Here is a 14,334-nt window from a genome sequence, read left to right as displayed (position 1 = left end):
GGAGTCCAACCTAGTGCCTGAACAAAACGCATGCCGGAGAATCTACATGTAAATATTTGCCGCGTAAAAATAAGTAACACTAACACGAGTCGTTTCAGATTTATTATGATAAATATGTGTTATATATAAACGATATATGTATCCGACATTTTCTAACAATAATCCCGATTGGGGTCCTTGAGCGAGCCTCAGATTCAAAGACAACTACTGCTCCCTGCTGGACAATTATGGTATAGCGTTTCAATTATTTAAAAATGACTAACAAAAGCAATAATAATAACTCTACAACAACAACGGCATTATTATAATTACTATTATTATTATCAATAATAATTATAATCTTTGTTTAAATGAGACCAAAATGTAATAGCTGCCACTTTCTTAAAACTGAGAACTTCATTGTATGGTTTCAAAACTATGTGATCATCCAGTTCTTGTTTTAAAAATGTGTCTTTATCATATAGTCAAACAGCATCCATGAGTCTTTGAGACAAAAATAAATGGTACTTCCTCTCATTACTCTAGAACACATGAACATTGGAAATATGAGGAAATGTATTTAGCTAAATTCAACTCGTGTCACTCCCAAAAAACATAGAAACAATGGACTCAATATAACAATATACACATACAGCACACACACTGGAACAATTTCAGCAGTTGTACAGTCACGGAATGTAAAACTATAACTCAAAAAGATGATGTTGCTGTGACATGTCCAATTAGAAATATATATAATTAGAAATATATATGTAGATCTGAAATTACACTCTCACAAAATTCCACAGAGTTGCATTGTTTCTCATTTGCAAGCTTCATAGCAAAACACAGGCTGAATCCGACAACCGTTCAGCCAGTGTGCCTCACTGGTCTGTTTCAACCGAAAATGATAAACAGGACGAGCTCGAATGAACAGGCGCTGGACCAAATACAGAATCCCAGCTGGTCTCCATACACCATCTTAAACGATCTGTCATCTGCTCCTGAAGCTCTCATCTGACTGAATTAAAGAGCTTCTTCTTCATGATGAGAAAACCCCTGTGATGTTCGGAGGACAGATAAACTATGAATAGATAGATAGATAGATAGATAGATAGATAGATACTTTATTGATCTCTGAAGAGAAATTCCCATTTCCAGCAGCATGACAGGTGGAAACATAAGAGCAAGTAAAAAAAAAAAAAAAAAAAAAAAAAAAAAAAAAAAAAAAAAAAATGCTACAGATAGGAAATTAAAATAAATAACAACAGTTCAGCATGTGAATGTGTGTGTGTGTCACGAACTAAAGTGCACGTGTGTCTTTGGTGTGAGTGTGTAGTGAGTCTAGAGTGTATAGTGTCCATTTTATCGTCCTTCCCGAGAGATGTTGAAGAGCCGAATGGCGTGAGGGAGGAACGATCTCCTCAGTCTGTCTGTGGAGCAGGACAATGACAGCAGTCTGTCGCTGAAACTACTCCTCTGTCTGGAGATGGTGTTGTGCAGAGGATGACTGGGATTGTCAATGATGGACAGAAACCTGTTCAATGCCCGTCTCTCTGCCACTGATGTTAGGCTGTCCAGCTCTGTGCCAACAACAGAGCCTGCCTTCCTCACCAGTTTGTCCAGGCGTGCAGCATCCTTCTTCTTCAAGCTGCTCCCCCAGCACACTACTGCATACATGAGGGCGCTCGCTACCACAGACTGGTAGAAGATCTGTAGCAGCTTCTTGCAGATGTTGAAGGACGCCAGCCTTCTGAGGAAGTACATGCGGCTCTGTCCCTTTCTGCACAGAGCATCAGTGTTGGCAGTCCAGTCCAGTTTGTCATCCAACTGCACTCCCAGGTATTTGTAAGTGTGGACCACCTCCACACAATCTCCTTTGATGGTGACTGGTTCTGGATGCGGCCTGGGTCTCCTAAAGTCCACCACCATCTCTCTGGTCTTGGTGGTGTTTAGGAGCAGGTGGTTGGAGTCGCACCATGTGACAAAGTCCTGGATCAGTTTCCTGTACTCATCCTCTTGTCCACTCCTGATGCACCCCACGATGGCCGTGTCGTCTGCGAACTTCTGCACATGGCAGAGCTCCGTGTTGGACTGGAAGTCGGAGGTGTACAGGGTGAACAGGACCGGAGAGAGTACAGTTCCCTGCGGTGCTCCTGTGCTGCTGGCCACAGTGTCAGACCTGCTGTCCCCCAGCCTCACAAACTGAGGTCTGTTGGTCAGGTAATCAGTGATCCATGCCACCAGGTGTGTTTCAACTCCCATCTCCGTCAGTTTGTCCCTGAGCAGCAGTGGCTGGATTGTGTTGAAGGCGCTGGAGAAGTCCAAAAATGTAATCCTCACAGCACCACTACTTCTGTCCAGGTGAGATAGGGACCGGTGGAGCAGAAAGATGATGGCATCCTCCACTCCCGTCTTCTCTCTGTATGCAAACTGCAGTGGGTCCAGGGCGTGGTGGATCTGTGGCCTCAGGTGGTGGAGCAGCAGCCGTTCCATGGTCTTCATCACGTGTGACGTCAGGGCGACTGGCCTGAAGTCGTTCAGTTCACCAGGGTGTGGTTTCTTTGGGACTGGGATGATGCAGGATGTCTTCCACAGCTGGGGGACCCTCCCTTCTCCCAAACTCAGGTTGAATATGCGTTGAAGGGGGTGTCCCAGCTCCCTCGCGCAGGCCTTCAGCAGTCTCGGGGATACTCCATCAGGACCTGCAGCTTTGTTGGGGCGCAGCCTCTTCAGCTCTCCACAGACCTGAGCTGCTGTGAATGTCGTTATGGGGGGAGGGGAGGTGTCCTCTTCTCTGTTGATGACGACTTGAGGGAGAGTGGGGGCTGCTGTGTTCAGAGGTGTGAACGGTTTGGGCTGGTCAAACCTATTGAAGAATTGGTTAAGCTGGTTTGCCCTTCCTACACCCCCCTCAGTGGGGGCACCTCTCTTGGAGTTGCAGCCAGTGATGGTCTTCATCCCTTCCCACACTTCCCTCATGTTGTTGGCCTGCATCTTTTGTTCTATTTTCTTTCTGTATTGCTCCTTCGCCTCCCTGAGCTGGGCTCTTAGTTCTCTCTGTATCCGCTTGAGCTCCTGGGTGTTGCCCTCTTTAAAGGCTCTCTTCTTCAGGTTCAGAAGGCCCTTGATGTCACTTGTTATCCAGGGCTTGTTGTTAGCGAAGCATCGTACAGTTCTGACTGGAACCACAGTGTCCATACAGAAGTTAATGTAGTCCGTTGTGCAGTCAACCATCTCCTCCATGTTCTTGCTGTTAGGCTCCTGAAGTGTTTCCCAGTCCGTGATTTCGAAGCATGATGTAACAAAGGAGGTCACGTTCATTGTAAAAATACTCTTCACTCTACTTCAGAAGGCTATAAATAACCTTGGTCCACATTCAAGAACAAGTTGATAAAAACTCTGTTGATGGTTAACCCGTTTGGCTACATGTTTGCCATGGCTAGCCAGACGTCACAAAATACTTAAGAATTCTGGTGCTCATATCCCACACCACAAGCCCTAAGTTCTAAGGCGGAGAATGAAATTTCCTACAGTGTCACGTCATAAACTCTGATTGATGTGAGGAGCCATCGTGCCATAAGAAAGTCAGAGCTGTCCTGAAACATGATGGAAAAAAATATATATATGAAAAAAAAAAATCTAAATCTCTCTCTCTCTCTCTCTCTTTCTATATATATATATATATATATATATATATATATATATATATATATATATATATATATATAAACTTAAGTAACAAGGACAAAATGGACCTAAAAACATTTAGTATAAGTGAAGATGCAAAGAAACCTAAATATGCTTTGAAACCTGAAAAATAAATTTCATTTTATATGCATTTTATTTGAATGTCAATCAAAATAAAACATGAAGTTTCATTTAAAATGGTTAAAGCTGAAAATGCAATGACAGGCAAAATATCTGATAATTTTCTATTAATGTATTTTGAGGAAGAAGAAATACACACAAAATGGAAAATGAAAACAAGAAAAGAAAGACAATTACTTATATTATACTTATATTTACTGTTTGTTTTGTATCCATCCATCCGTCCATCCTCCATTTATCTGTTGCTGAGTCGTGGGGGCAGCTGCTTCAAAAGATTGTTCCAAACGCTTTTCCTCTGCGCAATGTCCACCAGTTCCGACTGGGGCCCCTTGGTCTCCTCCCAGCTGGCCGTGCCTGAAACACCTCCACCTCCAGGGGCCATCCTCATGAGATGCCTGAACCACCTCTACTGACTCTTCTCAACGTGGAGAAGCAGCTGCTCCAAGTCTCTCCTGTGTGACAGAACTTCTCCCTCTATCTCTAAGGGAGACACTCGCCACCCATCGCAGAAAACTCATTTCAGCAACATGTATCTGGGAATGACCATAACTCATGACTATAGGTGGGTGTCGGGATGAAGATTGACCAGTAAATTGAGAGCTTTGCCTATTGACTCAGCTCACTCTTACACACAACAGTGCGGGAGAGCGACTGTAATATCTGTTTGCAGAGCCAATCTCCAACTCCCTTATCTCCCTCACTCAGGTCTTAAAATAAAATTAAAGCACATTCAATTTGAAATATATGTCAATCAAAATGCTGGTGTAAAATATCTGTTAATTTAAAAAATGAAGTCGGGATGCAAAATTGTTTTTCATCCATGGTTGGCAGAGAGACACAATGATTGACTGTGAAATAAGTGTCAAGAAAAAAGAGGGAGAGAAAAGGCTATGATCGGGGATCAATTGAAAAAAATCCTTCAAGATGCTTTGGAAGCGTGTTAGACAAGCCATCAAGTTTTGGATGGATGTCATAGTCTTGAAAATGACAGGGCTGAATCGAGGCCGCCTGTCTGTCAACTGCATTCATGTCCAATTTCCTTCTGCACACATCGAGAACATTTTATTTATGGCAGATGACAGTGTGAGTCAAAGACAGAGCTGTGAAATGGCTATGATGCTGCAGTTGGCCAAATATGAAGCTATTAGGAGAGTTAATGGGCTGCCAATCCATGCCACTTTTGCAGAAGATAAAAAGCTCAATGCGAGGATCGAGAAGGGAAGTTCCTGTTAACGCAGACCAACAAGGTTTCCAGTTCATTTTGAGTGTTTTGATACAGCTCAGGATGAATGTGATGTCAATTTAACAGTCGATATTTTCTTGTGTGTGAGGTCACAAGGCAGGAGAAACGTTTGCTTCTTGTGATGGAACCTCTATTGAACGGGCTCACAATGTCGTGCTCCTGGCTCAACACCTCATATTCGAGTCTTAGACCCAGTTCAAGGACGCCATCATTGTAGCGGATGAACACAGTCTCCCTCAGGATCCTGGACCAAATGACAAGCCTCTTTTTTGGGCTGGTGACATATATACATCTGAGACTGTCAGTCACTGAGGAGTAACCAGAGCAGGATGTTGGCGGGGAGAACCTACACGCATTTTCAGGATGACTGCTGTGACAGCTGAGGGCACATCAGAGTCGCTGTAGCACTTGGCAGCTGAAAGAACAATATGCTTTTCGACAGGAGGCTTTTTTTTCCGGTGGGGCAAAACGGGATGGTTGCAGTCAGGTGGAGCGATCTGAAGAAGTATATGCCACACAAACAGGCAGTTCAAGGAGGAATGTGCCCCACCCAGGAAAGAAGGACACGCGTCACAAATATTTAAAAAAATATATTTATCACCTTTATCATTATTGTTGTCATCACTACGGTAGAAGTTTGTTTCCTCATTTCAAATGACGGCAAAGTGGAAAAAAAACATGCATCATCTTTCAAGCATCCGTCGCGAGAAATGTGTTGCTTAACACTGTTCAAAACAATGTGGTTGGAGTCTAACACAGGCTTTTAGTTCGGATCCTTTAAGTACCTCCTAAATGTAATGCATTTTCCCGAAAGCCTTAACAGTTATATAGTCATGGAAGCTTTTTTATACATTTGAGTCTCGGCTGTGTCTATGTCGGACTCGCAGGAATGTTATTTTCAAGGACTGAAATGTGGCTAATTTAGCTCCTAACAACGCTGTGGGAGAACCTTTTTCACCTCAAATAAATGCCCCGTCAGGTCCCAAAATGCATATGGGATTGGTAATTGATGAGATTTTTTAAAAGTATTTTAGTAGGACGAAAACATGGGCAGGAACAAAGGGATCATAGTGGAGCTCCACTCGGGTCTGTCTGTGCAAAGTTGGGAGTGAGGACAATACCTGAGTGTCTGCACCGGGATTCAAAAATATACTAATATTAAAACACCAGAAAGTTTGAAAATATTTTTATTATTTATCTTAACAAATAACAGCGACAAATTATTAACATTGTCCCTGTTTTAACCAGAAAATGGCTCAGATAGAAGTTTTTAAGAAGCAACAAACAAAAAAACATTGCAACAAAAGGAATTCTTTTTCAGTGTAAATACAGTAGAAAGAAGAATCACATTTCATTACCAGGAACAATAAGAACTTGCTCATATTCTTGTGACTCTACTCAGCTCACAAAAATGGATAAAAACAAACAAAACCCTGCGTTTGAGAGGTTGAACTTTACCACTCATTTTACAATGAGTGTGGTGAGTATGTCACAGCCTGCGCTTTTAGACTCAAGCCAGACTGACTGATACTCATCGTCCTCAACACTCGCTCTTTTGACACCAGGTCCAAAGAGGAAAAAAAAAGATTGAAGATTGAAAAGTTTTAAAAAAAATCACTTCGGCGACTCCTTCCATCCTTCCGCATTGATGCCAAATTTGTAAACCAGTCTTTGTCCATCGACTCGCTCCAGGATGCCTCTCTTGTAGTAATATCTGGAAAAAAAGAAGAAGCAGGAATGTTGAACTTCAAAGCAGCAAGATGGACCATGCTAACTCGCCCCTCAGACAGATACTGCTAAACATCACACATTAATGACGATAATTTACTAGCGACTACAGAAAAAAGCAATAATATATCAACATCAAATTCCCAGGGTCTTGAGTACATGTACAAGACAGAAATTAATTTTAAAATACAAATACATATCATTTTCGAGGTCCGGTGAGAAACACCAAAATTAATCATTTAAAAAAGACAATAGTAAAGACACTGTCATGAGGAGCAAGTTTATATTTTGGCCAGAAGTTATCTGCCTGTTTATAACTTATAACATGAGCAGTATCTGGGAACGACCATAACTCCAGCTCAGCCTTTCCATTTCTCCTTTTTCCTTTTCACTTGTAGCTGACAAAAGTCATGTGAGTGAAGTAAGAGAAACAGCTGGTAAAAAATGAGTGAAGAGCTTGCTGGCTGACAGGACAGTGAAGCTTGCGATAAGGCAGGTATTGAGGAAGTACAATCCTTCTCTTCTATCCTCCTGCCTTTGAAATCTGACATACTTTTTTGTTGTTTTTAACACAATGGGAAGAATTGGGCATTACGCATCGTATGCCACTTTATTTAGTCTTAGAGTAAGAGTTGTACTGTAAGTATGCGCCCCCTCCCCCCAGGAAGTAGTAGAATGTTTTGCGTCCCTCAACTCTCCACCACCTCTGTAAATCGAATAATTTATCTATAAAATTATTATAAGTACACTTCGGCATAACATTGTATCCTTGTTAAAATTAAAGTAAAGAAAAAAGAAAGTAGTATAGATCAACCTACAATAAAGAATAACTTTATCAACATTGTTTTGGTCTGTAAAAGAAAAGAGTTAAAGTTCATCAATTTGCTTAAAGTAATAATAATAAAAAAAAATGACACTTTTTAGGCATCGCTCCACTATTTGAGAAGGACTGGTCTAGGCAATGTCTTGTACACTGCAATTGTGAATTCAATTCCCTTTGCGTCTGGTGAAAAAATGATGTTCAGGACCCTCTGAATTAAGTTTGTTAAAGTTACAGTTATGTCAATCATGTTTGAATGAATTTGAAAGTTGTGAGTGTTTGGATGGCTGAGCAATGAGAATTTAAATAGCTTAATGTTTATGAGACTTACGCGGAAAAAAAAAAAAAAAACAGACTCGATTTATCAGAATGATGTTCAGGGTGACTGAATCAGAGTCAATGAAGGGGTGAAAATTTTACAGATTAAGTGAAGTGCATAGTTGAAAGTGTATTACTCTTTTATTATTTTGTCATGTTTTATTTAAAAAATTTGAGATTAAAAACAAACAAAGTTCACGAACCTCATTGCTCGACTGAGCTTCTCATAGTTCATGCGACAGTTATTCTTCTTCTTGCCCCACAGCTGTGCAACAGCCTCGGATTTGAGAAGGCGGAAAACTCCTGCTGTCCGATCTTCCCATCGAATTAATCCCGGGTTACACTCGCGGTTGAGAAGAATGTCTCGGATGAACTCCCACAGGTGGGCACCCCTTGGACCTGTTCATGAAATAAAATAGATTAAAGCGAGAACGCACTTTGTTCGGAGGACTGGAATTTATTTTAAATAGCTCTTACTGCGATTTTTACGACTGGGATGGGACACATTTCTTGATCTTTTTTTCTCTGAGAATAAAACAAGCAGTTGACTGTCTCTCTCTCAAAAAAAAAAATAAAATAAAAAATAAAAACTCACCAGGAAGTAAGGAATAGGCTGATATACCTGGTGTCAGCAGTTCATGAGGAGCACTGCAAACATCTGTCTTGGTGATACCTGTTCCTGCACCTTCAATTGGAAACCTAATATCTGGACACTCTGCATGACAGTGGCCTGTAAAATAGATATTGTTAAATTCAAGGTGAATGGATGTGTTAATGTATTGACTTAATAAAACTGGCTTTTACCTCTCTCGCGACTATTGCAGGCAAAACTGAGGTCAGAGCACTTCCCAAGATATGGTCCTGCTTGAGGTTGAAACATGCAGAATTATCACTTATGTTTGGAAATATGTTTTTTAAAGAAAAGAAATGCGCATGAAAGAAAACCAGAGCAGTATAATGCTGTTGGATGTAATGCATTACAGTGTTTAAAAACAAGTAAAATGGTGCATTTCATTCTTTAGGAAAATGATAACTAAAAAAGAAGCAGAATGTCACAAAGAGGGAAACATTGAAAATAATGCAATACTGCATAATAGTATTAAAGCACGAAAATATTTTCAGATACAAAAATAAAACATGATTTAAAAGACAATATTTATACTTAATTAATAACACATTGCATTTTTTAAATTACATATTTGCTATATTATGCTGTTTTAAAACCTCCACCTTTGAAAAATTCTTTAAATATATAAAATATATTTGAAGAAATTGTCAAAAAGCAGATCTCTCGCTATTAGAAAGTAAAATACAAACGTTATGGCCGCCATTTTATTCCTTTTAATCAATTCGTATGTGGTAATTACAATCTAAAAATAATAAGAATTAAGTGTTTTAGTTTTGTTAAGAACAAATAAATTTGCACTGTTTCATTTTCAAAGTAAGCAAATAATGCACAAAAAAAAAATCATTGACTGCTTGCTTTATAAACATTCATGTTCTATTAAAAGCAATGCAGTCTTGTTTGACCTTGTTGCTAGTTAAAGACAGCTTGAAATCTTCTACTTTCTCCAACAAATGTAGCAATAAACAAGGAATAATTTTCGACAAAGAAGGTGTATTTACTCGCTTATTTTTAAAAAAATGTCCAAACATGAAATTCTCTTTTAAACAGGGTCAGTTTTTCCAGAGTGTGTGCCACGTTGTTTGATTCGCAGGAAAATCTATTTCCTCATCACTGCAAGTCCTGATATGTCACATCACCGCCAATTTCAATGATGATGTTGAGTATTTTGGCAATGCTCATGGCTCTTCTCAGAAACTAGTTCATCTGACCAGTTAAAACAATGACTTCATTGTCATAGCATTTTCCCAAGAAACTGGGTCAAACCTGTTGCGCCACAATCGCAGGTTTCATTTTTCTTTCCATTGAATGCGACACTCTTGTCGAGGTAAGGCAATGTTTAGACTTAGTGAAAAGCATTCAATTTGCACTTTTTATATAGAAATAACCATCTGGAAACATCCTTTATAATGATGTACATTAAATTGTGACACCAACCAGCAGTTCTTTATATCCACTGGTGTGTAGAGTTCTGAAAAAGCTGCTTGTTTTGTGGCTCTCAGCTCTCTCTGTTTTCTGTTAAGAAACTCACTCAAGCAAGCACAAGCAAGGAAAAATCCATCATTTCAGTGCTTAAAGCAATATTTCCCCTCGACACCAACAGCCTGTCCAACCCTCGACTAACTCTGTGATACCTTTTCAACAAGATTTCATTAGGACTTCCACGCGACGCTCCGTACAACAGCTTTTTTATTAGGATTAATCATCATTGTTTTTGTTTCCCAGCCGCCACGAACATACTTTCCGTCACACCACTCCATTTGAGGTCAGCGATGCTGTAGAAGAGGATGTGCCCGATGCTTCCAGCGGCAAGGATGAAATCCTGGTAGCTCATGTTGCAAAGCTGACGGCCGTCCACGTCAAAGTTCAGGAAGGGGAAGCTGGCGCTGTCGATGTGGTGTTGGTCCGTGACCTGCTGCAGCCACTGCCACACCTGAGCTTTGGTCCAGACCTGAGGCTCTCTCAGAGGAGGCCACGGAGAACAGTCCGGACTCACCCCTGGAACCAAATTAGAAGATAAAATATGAGGCACAAACAGAAATAATTCACCACTTGGTTTGTTTAAACGTCAACACACATTTGTTGAGTGCTTTTAATCTGGAATTCATCAAAGCGATAATAGCTGTTCTACACGCTGGAGTGTGAAACAATTATTTTGGGGCACAGCAGGTGAACAATGCATCATCTTCCAATTGGTGATTTACTTTCATTTTACGCTGCAGTTTCCCATCCAGCGAGAGATTGTTCACGAGGAAGTATTTGGATTCAATCCACAATTCAGCAGAGTTTCAGGGTTCACATTCATTTTTTGGGCGGATGAACTCAAGTTTTCAACTCACCATCAACATTGGGGATCTTGGGGGTCCATATGGTGCTCACCTCATCTTTTACAGAAGATAATGTGAAGTCCATGCTGTCACTCAGAGGATATAGTTGATCGGCATACGGGGGCTGGAACAGATCTTAATCTTACTGAATATAAACATTTAAAAGATTGGGTTTTTGAGAATTTGAAAATTGAGTTCAAGGTGAAGTTTGTCAGGAAGTACGTTGGGTTAGGGTTAGGGTTAGGAAGTACTGCGCACGATAGCGTGCAGTAAAAGCTTTAACCAATAGTTCACGGTTGCCAACATACACCCACCTTTTCTCATAACAATTACAGGTTATAAAACCTACATTTGGATGCAGCGCACCACCCCTGATCGGATGATTTGCGCCTCTTCACAGACCCTCCTAGGAGAATTCTAGAAGTCCTTTTCATCACAACATCAAGACAAGATCAATGACCCTGAGATTTCTCCCAGGAGATCGAGATTCCTCAGTTGACAATCTGCCAAGTGTGTTCAAGCACCTTTCGCTACATTTTAACCTTCACAACTATTCATCTGTCAGTCCCTGCCCAGGGAAGTTGCTTCAATCATTCATGAGATATTATTGAATTTCAACTGATGTGAATGTGTGGATGCTCCTATCTCGATGAACACGCCAAACATCCGCTTAGAATTCTAGACCTGAAATTTAAACAAATCCAAATTACGTTGACAGAAATGTGTCATTTTTGTTGGATGCATTTGACATTTGGTCGCCTGACGTCTTCATTCTAGATGCTTCTGAAATCATGTAGTTTGCAATTCGAGAAGAAAAAAAACAAAGTATAAAACTAATTGAAATCAAATGAAGCTTGAAGTAGGGATGTCAGTAATGTACAAAACTAAAGTACAGGAGGATCCTGCCCCTACTAGTTTCCGTTTTGTGTTTCACATTTTTCCATTAAAGCGAATTGCGGACGATAACACTTGTGGTTAATTCACCAGTAGTTTAGTAATATAGCGTAGAAGAAGGGTGGATGGCCTTTGCATTTAGCTAGAAAGGATCATCCCATGGTCTAGTTTACTTTGTGTACTTCAGCCTTCCTTACTTCAAGAGATTTCAGTAATTTTTTACATTAATTTCTATGCCTTTTTCAATGCAATTCACAGCCCCACATAAACTGAGCATCATGTTATTTAAGCGCTCAGAGGCATGTTGTCGATTTTTCATATTGCCTTCAGTAATTTCTAGTTTGTCAAATAATGTAGTTTCTTTCAGCGACTTTTCTATTCCCCATTTACTTCCTGATAATCTGCCAATATACTCACAACAAAACAGGATTGTTCCTGCAACTAGAAATAAAAAACAGTATGATGATATTTCTAAAGCAGCACATGCATATAAATGCTGCCTTTTCATAAGGTATTTAAAGCCTAACCTGTTGCAGTTCAGTCGAAAGGTAAGCGAACGTTTCATGTATTGTCAAGGTAAAATAACAGATCACTTTCATTAACCAGTGAACAATACAAACATTTGTAAATAGAATAGTGACAAGCTAAAACATCAAGCTAAACCTAAAAAAAGAAAGTAAAAAAAGGGGATACACTCTGGAGTTATTGGATGAGTCTCATGTTGTCGATTTTTCATTTTGCCTTCAGTCAATTTCTAGTTTGTCAAATAATGTAGTTTCTTTCAGCGACTTTTCTATTCCCCATTTGCTTCCTGATAATTTGTCAATATACTCACAACAAAACAGAACTGTTCCTGCGACTAGAAATAAAAACAGTACTAGAAATAAAAAACAGTATGATGATATTTCTAAAGCAGTAGATCCACAAAAATGCTGCCTTTTCATAAGGTATTTAAAGCCTAACCTGTTGCAGTTCAGTTGAAAGGTAAGGGAACGTTTCATGTATTGTCAAAGTAAAATAACAGATCACTTTCATTAACCAGTGAACAATACAAACATTTGTAAATAGAATAGTGACAAGCTAAAACATCAAGCTAAACCTAAAAAAAGAAAGTAAAAAAAGGGGATACACTCTGGAGTTATTGGATGAGTCTCATGTTGTCGATTTTTCATTTTGCCTTCAGTCAATTTCTAGTTTGTCAAATAATGTAGTTTCTTTCAGCGACTTTTCTATTCCCCATTTGCTTCCTGATAATTTGTCAATATACTCACAACAAAACAGAACTGTTCCTGCGACTAGAAATAAAAACAGTACTAGAAATAAAAAACAGTATGATGATATTTCTAAAGCAGTAGATCCACAAAAATGCTGCCTTTTCATAAGGTATTTAAAGCCTAACCTGTTGCAGTTCAGTCGAAAGGTAAGGGAACGTTTCATGTATTGTCAAAGTAAAATAACAGATCACTTTCATTAACCAGTGAACAATACAAACATTTGTAACTAGCATAGTGTCAAGCTAAAACATCAACCTAAACCTAAAAAAAGAAAGTTAAAAAAGGAGATGCACTCTGGAGTTATTGGATGAGCCTCTTTGTCCTGTAATTTTGAAAAGTAGCATAAATTGGCAGCCTACCAGAGGAGTGGATTGAAGTCCTGCTGGGCTTGAAAGAGTTATCATGTTGCTCCACTATTAATTTGGTTGAATAAAGATTGAACTTCCCGCAGATCCCAAGGCACCCACCCATGGAACGTGTGTTTATAGTGTGACCAGCGCTCCAAACCTTTCAATTACCAAATGAAAGTATGCTCACACATTGAGAGCTGTCCAGGCTTTTATCCAGTTGACTTCCTTATGCCAATGCAGTTGGCTACCTGCCCCGCTCGCACTTCACACCCACATACCAACAACATTTCCTTGACACACACCAACTGTGGTGGGTATTAGCCTTCTGACACACTCATTTACACAACAAGAAAAGCCTCAGATGATACATGCTCCAAAGAGACTCGCAGAGGGAATAGACGGTGGCTGGCAAGTTGAATTGTTGCTTAAACTAGAGTTTGACCTCTATATAACATTCCCAAGGCGTTATTAAGTATGTTTTAAATAATTCTAAAAACACAAGTAGAGCCAGAAGCTGCACATATCCATTTATACCACAGCCAAAGAGGCAAGCTTGTACATGTGTTTACATGAAACATGACTAAATCTTGGTGGTGGTAAAGTTTCCTACCGGCTCATATACATATTTGATTTCTTTCCAGATAAGATAAGATAAGATAAGGCCCAGCAAAGAATGTTCTTCCTGAGGCAGCCATGAAAACTATGACTGCCGACGAAGTTGCTGCCTCACCTCCTTCATCACCGTCTGGTACAACAGCGCCACCTCCAGGGACAAGAGCAGACTGCAGCGCATGGTACGTTCTGCTGAGAAGGTGATCGGCTGCAGCCTGCCACCTCTTCAGGACCTGTATGTCTCCAGGACCCAGAGACGTGCAGGTCGGATCAGAGCCGACCCTTCTCATCCTGGACATGGACTGTTTGTTCCTCTTCCCTCTGGCAGGAGGC

At 40.1% G+C, this 14,334-nt stretch overlaps 1 protein-coding gene across 3 annotated transcripts; it reads right to left on the bottom strand.

Moving 5' to 3' along the window:
* Positions 1-6,254: 6,254 nt before the first annotated feature.
* ehf (ets homologous factor) lies at positions 6,255-13,600 on the bottom strand. 3 transcript variants are annotated; one of them, XM_053886696.1, is made up of 8 exons: positions 13,399-13,600; positions 10,884-10,995; positions 10,285-10,542; positions 8,724-8,783; positions 8,542-8,649; positions 8,397-8,444; positions 8,123-8,318; positions 6,255-6,767 (listed from the first exon to the last, which is right to left on the bottom strand). In XM_053886696.1, exons 1-8 carry the CDS (start codon positions 13,441-13,443, stop codon positions 6,668-6,670), a joined length of 927 nt encoding a protein of 308 aa, XP_053742671.1. In that variant the 5' UTR covers positions 13,444-13,600; the 3' UTR covers positions 6,255-6,667. The 3 variants fall into 3 exon arrangements, with proteins under 3 accessions (XP_053742671.1, XP_053742669.1, XP_053742670.1); XM_053886694.1 differs by having other exon boundaries at positions 6,256-6,767; positions 8,515-8,649; XM_053886695.1 differs by having other exon boundaries at positions 6,256-6,767; positions 8,515-8,649; positions 8,724-8,780.
* Positions 13,601-14,334: the final 734 nt, after the last annotated feature.

This window comes from Synchiropus splendidus, chromosome 14 (assembly GCF_027744825.2).
Source record: "Synchiropus splendidus isolate RoL2022-P1 chromosome 14, RoL_Sspl_1.0, whole genome shotgun sequence".
In the NCBI taxonomy this organism is placed as follows: Eukaryota; Metazoa; Chordata; class Actinopteri; order Syngnathiformes; family Callionymidae; genus Synchiropus; species Synchiropus splendidus.
This window is presented reverse-complemented; position numbering and strand designations above follow the sequence as displayed.

Bases quoted from the DNA above. Each gene is read 5' to 3' on its own strand.
- ehf (XM_053886694.1), bottom strand. From the start codon at position 13,443: ATGATAACTCTTTCAAGCCCAGCAGGACTTCAATCCACTCCTCTG. The intron at 10,996-13,398 runs GTAGGCTGCCAA...GATCTGTTCCAG, and splicing joins GACTTCAATCCACTCCTCTG to CCCCCGTATGCCGATCAACT. The intron at 8,784-10,284 runs GTATGTTCGTGG...TTCAACCTCAAG, and splicing joins ATGGAGTGGTGTGACGGAAA to CAGGACCATATCTTGGGAAG.